The sequence below is a fragment of the Hyla sarda genome, chromosome 3 (genome assembly GCF_029499605.1).
Source record: "Hyla sarda isolate aHylSar1 chromosome 3, aHylSar1.hap1, whole genome shotgun sequence".
Lineage (NCBI taxonomy): Eukaryota > Metazoa > Chordata > Amphibia > Anura > Hylidae > Hyla > Hyla sarda.
This window is the reverse complement of record NC_079191.1, coordinates 289,512,453-289,525,783: the sequence shown is the minus strand read 5'-3', so window position 1 is coordinate 289,525,783 and position 13,331 is coordinate 289,512,453. Positions and strand designations below refer to the sequence as shown.

The following is a 13,331-nucleotide window of genomic DNA, read 5'->3' as shown; positions in this document are numbered from 1 at the left end:
GTGGTATCTCCGTAGTCGGGAGAAATTGCATTACAAATTTTGGGGGGCTTTTTTCCCTTTTACCTCTTGTCAAAATGAAAAGTATAGGGCAACACCAGCATGTTAGTGTAAACAATTTATTTTTTTACACTAACATGCTGGTGTAGACCCCAACTTCACCTTTTCATAAGGGGTGAAAGGAGAAAAAGCCCCCCAAAATGTGTTAGGCAATTTCTCCCGAGTACGGCGATACCCCATATGTGGCCCTAAACTGTTGCCTTGAAATAGGACAGGGCTCCAAATTGAGAGCGCCATGCGCGTTTGAGGCCTGAATTAGGGATTTGCATAGGGGTGGACATAGGGGTATTCTACGCCAGTGATTCCCAAACAGGGTGCCTCCAGCTATTGCAAAACTCCCAGCATGCTTGGACAGTCAACGGCTGTCCAGCAATACTGGGAGTTGTTGTTTTGCAACAGCTGGAGGCTCCATTTTGGAAACAATGGCGTACCAGACGTTTTTCATTTTTATTGGGGAGGGGGGCTGTGTAGGGGTATGTGTATATGTAGGTTTTTTACTTTTTATTTTATTTTGTGGTAGTGTAGTGTAGTGTTTTTAGGGTACAGTCACATGGGCGGGGGGTTACAGCGAGTTTCCCGCTGCGAGTTTGAGCTGCCGCGCAAAATTTGCTGCATCGCAAATTTGCAGCCTGATACTCACTGTAAGACCCTGCCCATGTGAATGTACCCTGTACATTCACAGGGGGGGACCTCCAGCTGTTGCAAAACTACAACTCCCAGCATGCACAGTCTATCAGTGCATGCTGGTAGTTATAGTTTTGCAACAGCTGGAGGCACACGGGTTTGGAAACACTGAGTTAGGAAACAGACAATGTTTCCTAACCAGTGTGCCTCCAGTTGTTGCAAAACCACTACTCCCAAACATTCTCAGGCATGCTGGAAGTAGTAGTTCGGCAAAATCTTTAAAGCCAGATGTTGCCGAACTACAACTCCCAGCATGCTTGGAGTTGTAGTTTTGCAACATATGGAGGACTACAGTTTGCAGACCACTAATACAGTGGTTCCCAATCTGTGCCCTTCCAGATGTTGCAAAACTACAACTCCCAGTATGCCCTTACTGTCCAGGCATGCTGGGAGTTGTAGTTCTGCAACATCTGAAGGGCCAGATGTTACAGAACTACAACTCCCAGCATGCCTGGACAGTAAGGGCATGCTGAGGATGTGTAGTTGTGCAACATCTGGAAGGGCACAGTGGTCTCCAAACTGTGGACCTCCAGATGTTGCAAAACTGCAACTCCCAGCATGCCCAGATGCCAAGGGCTGTCTGGGCATGCTGGGAGTTGTAGTATACAGGGTCCCATTACAGCAATGCATGTCTCTTTACGGCGACGTGCATTGCTGTCTTAATCGCCGGGATCCGGGCCTTCAGGGACGAGGTAGGTATCGGGGCCGGGCCACGTTTCATCTTCAATGCCCTTGCTGCTGGAAGGAGGTTTTCACTCAAAATCTCATGATACATGACCCCATTCATTCTATCCTTTACACAAATCAGTCGTCCTGGTCCCTTAGCAGAAAAACAGCCCCAAAGCATGATGTTTCCACCCCCATGCTTCACAGTTGGTATGGTGTTCTTTGGATGCAACTCAGCATTCTTTTTCCTCCAAACATGACGAGTTGAGTTTTTACCAAAAATTTCTACTTTGGTTTCATCTGACCATATGACATTCTCCAAATACTCTTCTGGATCATCCAAATGCTCTCTTGCAAACTTCAGATGGGCCCGGACATGTACTGGCTTAAGCAGAGGGACACGTCTGGCACTGCATGATTTGAGTCCCTGGCAATGTAGTGTGTTACTGATGGTAGCCTTTGTTACTTTGGTCCCAGCTCTCTGCAGGTCATTCACAAGGTCACCCTATGTGGTTCTGGGATTTTTGCTCACCATTCTTGTTATCATTTTGCCACCACTGGGTGAGATCTTGCTTGGAGCCCCAGATCAAGGGAGATCAGTGGTCTTGTATGTCTTTCATTGTCTAATATTTGCTCCCACAGTTCATTTCTTAACACCAAGCTGTTTGCCTATGGCAGATTCAGTCTTCCCAGCCTGGTGCAGGTCTATAATTTTGTTTCTGGTGTCCTTCGACAGATGTTTGGTCTTGGCCATAGTGGAGTTTGGAGTGTGACTGTTTGAGGTTGTGCACAGGTGTCTTTTATACTGATAACAAGTTCAAACAGGTACCATTAACACAGATAAAGAGTGAAGGACAGAGGAGACTCTTAAAGAAGTTGTTACAGGTCTGCGAAAGCCAGAAATCTTGCTTGTATTTAGGTGACCAAATACTTATTTTCCACCATAATTTGCAAATAAATTGTTTAAAAATCAGACAATGTGATTTTATGGATTTTTTTTCTCATTATGTCTCTCATAGTTGAGGTATACGTATGATGAAAATGACAGGCCTCTCATATTTTTAAGTTTTGCTAACCCTACCATCTTCTAGTATGCTTACCGTCCAAGTGGAGCAACGCTACTCGTGAAATCAGTCCCTATCTGACCCCACTAAAGTGTGCTCATGCTTACTTTGTTCGGCACTAAAAATAAAAGTTTAGTTTTAGGTAGAGCTCCATCTGTGAAATACAAAACTTCTTCACAGGTATTAACAAATCTCATAAAAACACCATGTGTAAACTATCCAATATTGTGTATACTATAAGGCACAAATGGAAGACACAAAAGATGAAAAACCATGCCCCAGCCCTGACACACACATAAGATTTGTTGTGTAAGCATAAATTCCCAGTAAACCAGTGAGACAAAGATCAATGAGAGCCGGGGAGTAAAGTGCGCTACTGCACGCATGTTCGTCCTCATTCTCCTGATCAGTGAGGGTCTTAGCACTGAGACCCCATCCAATCAAAACTTTTAACATATCATTTATTTATTCTTTATTTTTATTTTTTTTATGACAGGGTAAAAAATTGCTATTTTTTATTTTGCAAATAAGCGGTTGCTCAAACATTTGCAACACTTTTTCTACAAAAGCTACAGCATTAATACATTTCTTCCAAGGGTTTCTCCAGTACAGCTAAATATTAAAGTGCAAGGTCACATTTAATATTGGACATAAAAGGAAACCAAAGCATCTACCAGGTTAAAAGTTTAAACATTATTGAACAGTTTTGTCACTAATCGGTACAGTGCATACGTGCATACATGTATGATGGGTGGCAAATAAAACTTTACAGTTTCTACCTTTTTTTTTTACTCTGTAGATGCTGTGGCTTACTTTCCTCAAGATAAAAAAAAAATGCTTGACCGTTCTCCTCCAAAAACATTATCACAACTGTCCACATTTTGTGTAGTTAATTGGAGCTCATTCCATTATTTGGAGCCAAGATGCAACTTCTGGACAGGTGTGATGCTGACTGTAGAAGAAAAGAGCTATGTTTTTGTAATCATCTCCAACCCAATAACCTATTTGTATATGAACTAGTAAATTAATTTGTATCTAACCAACTTTATTTTAGGATGAAAGATTTCCAAAAGGTACTGGACTGGACTCAGGGACTCGCATCCAGTCTGTTCTTTGCTTACCTATAGTTACAGCAATTGGTGATCTTATTGGAATTTTGGAACTTCATAGGCATTGGGGAAGGGAAGGCTTCCGCCTGTGTCACCAACAGGTAAGCTTTGGGAAATATCTGTCCAGAATACAGCTGGTTACAGGTATTAGCTCTAATAAGCGTCTTGGCATGCCATTGTATTGAATTACTGCACTCAATTTGTAGTAAAGATTTCATATAGATTTTATTTATTGCTGCTGCCTTTTTGGCTTTACAAAATATGTTCACGTATTTTTATATGATATTTACATGTACTGTGAGCTTATTGAGCTCTAAAAGTGTAAAATAAGTACGGTATAAGGAAAAATGAATTTTTTCCTCTATTAGGCTGCATTCACACCTCGTTTTTATGTTACGGTTGCCATAGAGGGTTTGGTGGATGGGCAAACCGGGGTCTCCCGTACCCCAGCCGGACCAGCGCTGAAATCCATTTACTTTAATGAGCCGACTGGAGTCAAACGGTAACTCCGGTCGGCTCATTTTTGACCCGTATCCGGTTTTGTGACCGGACCTAAAACCATACTATACTACGGTTTTAGGTCCGGTCAGGAAACCGCATACTGGTCAGAAATGAGCCGACTGAAGTCACCGTTTGACTCCGGTCGGCTCATTAAAGTAAATGGATTTCAGCGCTGGTAACTTAAAAACGACTCGTGAATGCAGCCTTAGAGTAGTTGTCCAAGGGTTACATTTTTTTTTTTATATATATATATGAGCATTAGAGTAGTGTAAACCCGGAGTCCCTGCAGCTGCCATGCTAATGCTCCCACTTGTCAGCACAGTGTCCTGGTGATACACCAGTCCCACAGGAACTGCCCCACTAAGCCAATCACTGATTGTAGGGATGTCTTGCCTGAGAAGTACCCTGAGTAGGTCATGAGAAACCATGAAGTAGGAATAACGAACAAGGACCAGGAGCCCTGTCCGTGGAGCGGTGGATTAACTGGTCATTAACTAATGCGAGAAATACAAGGATTGAGGGGCTAAATTGTATACAACCATGCCCTTTCTTTAAAACCCTAAAACTCCCAAACAATTAAACTTATCTGGGGTTGTCCAGTCAGAATTGGTAAATATACATATTATATTGGCATTACAACTCTAATAACCCTGGGCTTAGTTTCAACATCCAGTAACTGTTTACCATAACAGGCATTGTGGGGGGGGGGGGGGTTTATGTTTGTCACTTAAATATATTATGTGATGATAGGTAATGATAGTTTTGCTCTACATTGCCCAGTTTAGTTAAACTAGTATCAATGGCAAAGATGTAACTGGCTAGTTCATATTGGGACTGTTAAAGAAGTGCAGCCTTTTTCCCCTTCTAACAATTTATTTCTACATTGTTCTGATAACTTTTTTTTTTTAAATAACTTGTATTTTTTTTTTATATATATGAATAAGGTGGCTACCGCTAATCTTGCTTGGGCTTCAGTAGCAATACATCAAGTACAAGTAAGTATCTATGCTCTTAGCCCAACTTCCTATATCTCTAGTATTTTGTAAGGAATTTTGAAAGGGGTACTCCACTGGAAAAAAAAAAAAAAAAATCTTAAATCAACTGGTGCCAGAAAGTTGAACAGATTTGTAAATTACTTCTATTAAAAATCTTAATCCTCCAAGTACTTATCAGCTGCTGTATGATCCACAGGAAATTATTTTCTTTTTGAATTTCTTTTCTGTCTGACCACAGTGCTCTCTGCTGACTCCTCTGTCCATGTCAGGAACGGTTCAGAGCAGGAGAGGTTTTCTATGGACATTTGCTCCTGCTCTGGACAGTTCCTAAAATGGACAGAGGTGTCAGCAAAGAGCACTGTGGTCAGCCAGAAAGGAAATTCAAAAAGAAAAGAACTTCCTGTGGATCATACAGCAGCTGATATGTACTGGAAGGATTAAGATTGTTGTATAGAAGTAATTTACAAATATGTTTAACTTTCTGGCACCAGTTGATTTAAAAAACACATGTTTGCCAGTGGAGTACCCCGTTAACTTCCTGAAATAAACATTGACTTCCATATTTATGCAATTAGATATGTCAGTGAAGATAGCTGTTGGCTGAGCAAACATTCAACCAACAGCTTAAATCAAATCAGAAATCAGCCAGCACACCATAAAGTAACTATTACTGGACATGAGATTATTTATTATGCATGCCTCAAGATAAATCACTGTGCCAAAGTTGTTGTATTCACCACATACAGAGGATGAAATACTGTAAGTATTGACCACATCATCATTTTTGGCAAAGGTAAATATTTTTCCAAAGGTGCTATTGACATGAAATTTTCACCAGATGTTGGTAACAATCAAAGTAAGGCTGGGTCCACACTACGTTTTGTCCCATACGGGAGCGCATACGGCAGGGGGGAGCTAAAAGCTCGTGCTCCCGTATGTTACCGTATGCGCTCCCGTATGTCATTCATTTCAATGAGCCGACCGGAGTGAAACGTTCGGTCCGGTCGGCTCATTTTTGCGCCGTATGCGCTTTTACAACCGGACCTAAAACCGTGGTTGACATTGTTCTGAGACATATATGGTGGACAAAACAACTAAACTATTGTCATGTCTAGCAAACTCTTTATTTCTGGATTGATACATGTGGCTAGCAAATTGTGCCAGCTAGGAGGATACATTGGTCTTGGGTTTTTGTTTTTTTTTCAAATATATTTTTTATACTATATATTAGGTTTGCAGAGGACTAGCGAAGCAAACCGAGCTGAATGATTTTCTACTAGATGTGTCCAAGTAAGTACATTACTTCTGTTCCTTTACTGGTTAACATGTTACTGTAGGAATGGTTAAGTATAACTTTAAGAACCATGTGTGAAGCCATAATTTTGTAATAAGTTCATGAGAAAACCTTGCCTTACACAAGTAACACATGGGAAGGGTCATCAACTGGTCACACTTTGGCTTAAAGAGTACCTCTCATGAGCTTGTTAAATTTTATACTCCTTCAAGGTTAATACCCCTATCATGATAAACCACCCCCTGCCTTCATTTTTATTATTGTGTAGTTTTCTACCTTTATATTGCTCTGTGTTTTCTTCTCAGTCTCATTTAGATTCACAGACAGGGAAGGGGTGTTACCCAGCAGGCCTGACATCATCTGAAGCCATACAGCTCCCTCACTCTGCTACCACAGCCCAGAACAGTTCAATGTGAGATGAGCTAAGAGTGGCTAAGGGGGGCGGGGTTTCCCTGTTCTGCCCGACCTACTGTGGGTGGGCAGAACAGGGAAACCGAAAGTTAGCCCCCCACCACCCCCGTTCTGCTATTGGTCGTCGCTTCTAGATGACCAATAGCAGAGATAGGAGGGGTGGCACCCCTGCCACCTCACTCCCATCCCTTCAGGGGGATCGTGGGTGTCTTGGACAAACCCGTTCCTCCTTATTTTCCAGGTAACCAGGAATAGCCGCAAATTTGCGGCCATCGCCGACATGGGAGGTCTCAGGACCCCCCTGGGCATTTGCACGGGGTGCCTGCTGATAGATATAAAGAAATTCCCACGGATGTACAGGTACTTCCTTGGTCCTTAGTTCCAGAGAGCAAGGGCGTACCTGTACGCCCTTTTTTCCACAAGAGGTTAAAGCCACAAAGTACAAGGAGAAATGTATGATTTTGGGGAAACTGACGAGGACCGGCGCCGAAGGCCCACTTATCCATTGGTGGCGGCAGCAGAAGAGGACAGCGATGCGTCTCCCTGGATCCTACGGAAGTCGGTGAGTTGCCTAGCAACATCTGGAGGGCTACAGCTTGAGACCACAATACAGTGGTCTCTAAACTGTAGCCCTCCAGATGTTGCAAAACTGAAAATCCCAGCATGCCCAAACAGCAAACAGCTGTCTCGGCATGCTGGGAGTTGTATTTGCGTACCTCCAGCTGTTGCATAACTACATCTCCTAGCATGCCCTTCGGCGATCAGTACATGCTTGTAGTTGTAGTTTTGGAACAGATGGAGGCACACTGTTTGGAAAATACTGAGTTAGGTAACAGAACCTAACTGAAGGTTTTCCAACCAGTGTGCTCCCAACTCCCAGCTTGTACAGTCTGTCAGTACATACTGAGAGTTGTAGTTTTGCAACAGCTGGAGGTTTGCCCCACCATGTAAATGTACAGGGTACATTCACATGGGCAGGTTTACAGTGAGTTTTCTGCTTGAAGTTTGAGCTGCGGCAAATTTTTCGCTGCAGTGCAAACTCCTAGCGGGAAACTCACTGTAAACCCGCCAGTGTGACTGTACCCTAAAAATACTACACAACACTAACACAAAATAAAGGGTAAAATACTGCATATACACCCCCTTACACTGTCCGTCCCCCCCTCCCCGCAATAAAAACGAAAAACATATTGAACAGCAGTGTTTCCAAAACAGAGCCTCCAGCTGTTGCAAAACAACAACTCCCAGCATTTCCGGACAGCCACTGACTGTCCAGACATCCTGGGAGTTTAGCAACAGCTGGAGGCACCCTGTTTGGGAATCACTGGTGTAGAATACCCCTATGTCCACCCCTATGCAATCCATAATTTATTCCTCAAATGTGCATGGCGCTCTCTCACTTCGGAGCCCTGACGTTTTTCAAGGAAACAGTTTCGGGCCACATATGGGGTATTTCCGTACTCGGTAGAAATTGCACTACAAATTTTGGGGGTCTTTTCTCCTTTTACCCTTTATGAAAAGGAAAAGTTGGGGGCTACACCAGCCTGTTAGTGTAAAACATTGAAAAAAAAATTTAGACTAACAGGTGCTGGTGTTGCCCCATACTTTTATTTTCACAAGCGGTAAAAGAAAAAAAAAAGACCCCCAAAATTTAAAATACGAAAATACCCCATATGTGGGCGTAAAATGCTCTGCCGATGCACAATAATGCTCAGGAGTGAGAGCGCACTATGTACATTTGAGGCCTAAATTGGTGATTTGCACGGGGGTGGCTGATTTTACAGCGGTTCTGTCATAAACGCAAAAAAATAAATACCCACATGTGACCCCATTTTGGAAACTACACCCCTCACGGAATGTAACAAGGGGTATAGTGAGCCTTAACCTCCCTGGCGGTATGATTCTGTCTGGAAATTTGTACCAAAAGCAGTACAATTTTTTGCACTGGATTTCACATCTCCCCACGCCCATTTCACGTCCCCCCCGTCACATTCTCCCCCCTCCTTGTCACATTCTCCCCCCTCCTTGTCACATTCTCCCCCCTCCTTGTCACATTCTCCCCCCTCCTTGTCACATTCTTCCCCCCCTTGTCACATTCCCCCCCCTTGTCACGTTCTCCCCCCTTCATGTTACATTTCCATCCCCCTGTCACATCCCCCCCCTGTCACATCCCCCCTTCATGTCACATTCCCTCCCCCCTCTGTCACATTCCCCCCTCTGTCACATTCCCCCCTCTGTCACATTCCCCCCTCTGTCACATTCCCCCCTCTGTCACATTTCCCCCCCTGTCACATTCCCCCCCTTGTCACATTCCCCCCCCCCTCTGTCACATCCCCCCCTGCCACATCCTCCCCTCTGTTACATCCCCCCCCCTGTCACTTCCCCCCCCCCCCTGTCACATTCCCCCCTTTGTCACATTCTTCCTCCCCCCCCCCCCCCCCTTCTCACCTTGTCTTGTCTTGCAGCAGCATAACACTGGGTTTGCCGGGCAGATTTCAAATCTAGTGTATTTGCTGCAGAACAAGCCCTTTCCCCTTCAGCCAATCACAGGCTTAACACCACTGCGGCCTGTGATTGGCTGAAAAGTGAAAGGTCCTAGAAGATGAATAGTGAAGAGAGCAGGGACCCGAGCGCACGGAGGGGGAACGACATCTGCAGGGACCAGGATTAGGTAAGCAAAAGTTTTTTTTTATTTTACTCCTTTTACACTTAGCTCAGTGTTTTTCTAACAGGGTGCCTCCAGCTGTGAAACTACTACTCCCAACATGCCCGGACAGCCTTTGGCTGTTAGGGCATGCTGAGAGTTGTAGTTTTGCAACAGCTGGAGGCCCCCTGGTAGGGAAACACTGACTTTTAGTATTTTTCTTTACCTGCTCTGGCCGGCCCCCACAACGGGAGCCGACCAGAGCAGATAATCGCATGTTTTCCCGGGCGCCGCATCGCTATATCGCATTGCTTTTGCGATATATCGTGCAGCCCGGCCGGGAACTCTGCAATTCTACCCTGAGCGTGACTCAGGGTTACCGATCCTGGCAGGGAAAATTTAATCCCGAGTCATGCTCGGGATTACCGCTCAGGAGGTTAACACCCAACAGGTGTTTGAAGAAGTTTCATTAAAGTTGGATGGGAAAATGAAAAAAAAGCCCCCCAAAAGGTGTAACCCCATTCTTCTGAGTAAGAACTCACCCAATATGTGGATGTAAAGTGCTCTGCTGGCGAACTACAATGCTCAGAAGAGTGCCGTTTGGCTTTTGAAGAGAAAATTTGTCTGGAATTGAAGACCACGTGTGATTAGAAAGCCCCCATAGTGCCAGAAAAATTTAATGACCCCCACCCCCACGTGACCGCATTTTGGAAACTGCACCCCTCACGTAATGTAATAAGGAGTACAGAGATCATTTACGCACCACAGATGTCTGACAGATTTTCGGAACAGTGGTCCTTGAAAATGGAAAAAATTATTTTTCATTTGCTTAGCCCACTGTTCCAAAGATCTGTCAAACGCCAGTGGGGTGTAAATGCTCACTGTACACCTTATTAAATTCTGTGAAGGGTGTAGTTTCCAAAATGGGGTCACATGTGGGGGGGGGGGTTCCACTGCTCTGGCACCACGGGGGGGCTTTGTAAACGCACATGGCCCCTGACTTCCATTCCAAGCAGATTCTCTTTCCAAAAGCTCAATGCGCTCCTCCTCTTCTGAGCATTGTAGTGCACCAGCAGAGCACTTGATATCGACACATGGAGTATTTCCATAGAAATGGGGTTACAAATTTTGGGGGTAATTTTCTCCTATTACCCCTTGTAAAAATGTTTGGGGAAGAACCAGCATTTTAGTGAAAAAATAAATGTTTTTCATTTACACATCCAACTTTAACAAAAAGTCGTCAAACACCTGTGAGGTGTTAAGGCTCACGCTACCCCTTGTTACGTTCCTTGAGGGGTGTAGTTTCCAAAATCTTATGCCATGTGTTTTTTTTTTTTTTTTTTTTTTTTTGCTGTTCTGGCACCCTAGGGGCTTCCTAAATGCGACATGCCCCCCAAAAACCATTTCATAAAAATGTACTTTCCAAAAGCCAAATGTGGCTCCTTCTCTTCTGAGCATTGTTTTGCGCCTGCAGAGCACTTGATGTCTACACATGGGGTATTTTCATACTCCAGAAATAGGGTTACATATTTTGGGGGGCATTTTCTCCTATTACCCATTGTAAGAATATTAAATTTGGGGGAAAATTTGCATTTTAGTGAAAAAATAAAATCATTTACACATCCAACTTTAACGAAAAGTCGTCAAACACCTGTGGTAGTTTCCAAAATAGTATGCCATGTGATTTTTTTTTTTTGCTGTTCTGGCACCATAGGGGCTTCTTGTGACATGCCCCCTCAAAAACCATTTCAGAAAAACTCACTCTCCAAAATCCCAAACACATATGAGGTATTTCCTTACTCGAGAGTAATTGGGTTACACATTTTAGGAAGATTTATCTCCTTTTACCCCTTGTAAAAATTCAATAACTGGGTCTACAAGAACATGCGAGTGTAAAAAAAGAAGATTTAGAATTTTCTCCTTCACTTTGCTGCTATTCATGTGAAACACTTAAAAGGTTAACAAACCTTTTGAATGTCATTTTGAGTACTTTGAGGGGTGCTGTTTTTATAATGGGGTCATTTATGGGGTATTTTTAATAAGAAGGCCCTTTAAATCCACTTCAAAACTAAACTGGTCCATGAAAAATTTAGTTTTTGAAAATTTTGTGAAAAATTGGAAAATTGCTGCTATACTTTAAAGCCCTCTGATGTCTTCCAAAAGTAAAAACATGTCAACTTTATGATGCCAACATAAAGTAGACATATTGTATATGTGATCAATATTTAATTTATTTGGAATATCCATTTTCCAATTTTTTCATAAAATTTTTGTTTTTTAATTTACATTTTGTATGTTTTGGCTAGAGATGTAAAATATACGGAAATGTTAAAACCATCAGAAAAAAATGCAGTTTGAAGTCGTTTTACAAATTGGTGACTAAAAAAGGAATAGTTCAGCTCATAACTGGGTACACTGAGATTACAAGGAAAATTGCACCAATACCCTTGTGTGCAAATAAAGTGAAGTTAAGTAAAAAGAGAGCAGTTTTCAAATGTACCTAGAAGGGGATAAGGAGATATACAGTGACATCCTAATATGTAGACCAACCTTAATTTTCAAATATGGCACAATGGTATACAGATGTAAAAAGAGCATGCCACTAGGCCCTTGTGGCAGCTAAATTACAAAATAAGATAATAGTACATAATTATAAAAGACGAATTATAAAGAAAATATAAAAATGCAATAAAACCATACATCCACTGTAGAAAATGTGCTGTAAATTAAATAAATATCTGCTGTTAGTGCAACTTTAAATCAGTTGCTATCATCAAAAAATGTTTTAATCAGATTTTAAAACAGTATAGTACATGGAAACACATATTGCTTATATTGGATACAAAAGAATATTCAGTTCAATTATGTGTAAACAAGATTAATGCTGTGCATCTTCACTCTGCTGTTGTGAGATATAAGTCATGTAATTCCATGTGGAAAACGCAAAACGTAATGAGATACAATTCCTAATGTGGGAAAAAATAATGATCTATCTTAACATATTGATAATCCCTTCCTGAGGGAGTATAAAATGTATGTGCTGTGCACAGATAAATTGCCTGTACTATCTACGGCTACCCACATTTTCTTTAAGGGTAGGGTCACACGGAACAGATCGGCTGCTATGAGCAGACACACAGTATTCTGCGAGTCGACATGCAAATGCACAGTGTACTCGCACAGATCGCGGCTGCTCTCGGCCTTGCTCAGGGAGAGCAGCCACGATGTCTGCGAGTACAGTAACCCCCGGACATGCGATGGCCCCGACATATGATCAAATCGACATACGATGGCCTCTCAGAGACCATCGCATGTGGATGTCAGCATCGACTTAGGATGCTTTTATATGTCAGGGCGATCGCATTAACTTCTATCCGACAGCGTAAAATGCTTAAGCTGCTGTCAGATAGCAGTTTAAGCATCCCGGACAGGTTCGCTTACCTATCCCCGCTGCTCCAGGTCCACTTCGGGATCCTCCGGCATCTTCTGCATCTTCTCCAGGGTCCGGGCCTCGCTTTCCTGCATCGTTATTACGTTGCTACGCACGCCGTGCCGGCGCAGCAGCGTAATAACGTCACCAGAAAGCGAGGCCCGGACCCTGGAGAAGATGTGGAAGAAGCCGGAGGATCCCCATGAAGACGCCGGAGCAGCGGGACAGCATCGGGAGCCCCTGGGACAGCATCGGGAGCGGTGAGGACGTGTTCCGGAGCGGCGGGGACAGGTGGATCCAACATATGATGGATTCGACAAACGATGGGTCTTTTGGAACGAATTACTATTGTATGTTGAGTGACCACTGTACACTGAGCATTCACGCGGCCACTCGCAGAACAGTGTGTATCTGCTCACAACGACGGATTGCCGCTACAGGCAGGCACAGCTGGAGGCACACTGTAGGGTCCATCA

The 13,331-nt window shown here is 43.3% G+C and overlaps 1 protein-coding gene across 6 annotated transcripts in view; it reads left to right on the top strand.

Moving 5' to 3' along the window:
• The window catches only part of PDE10A (phosphodiesterase 10A), a 673,197-nt gene that overhangs the window by 538,829 nt on the left and 121,037 nt on the right, over window positions 1-13,331 (top strand). For all 6 annotated transcript variants that reach the window (XM_056566828.1, XM_056566831.1, XM_056566829.1 and 3 more), the window contains 3 exons: window positions 3,526-3,681; window positions 5,026-5,076; window positions 6,308-6,366. In XM_056566828.1, the coding sequence (XP_056422803.1) occupies window positions 3,526-3,681; window positions 5,026-5,076; window positions 6,308-6,366 (266 nt within the window). The remainder of the gene's footprint in view (window positions 1-3,525; window positions 3,682-5,025; window positions 5,077-6,307; window positions 6,367-13,331) is intronic.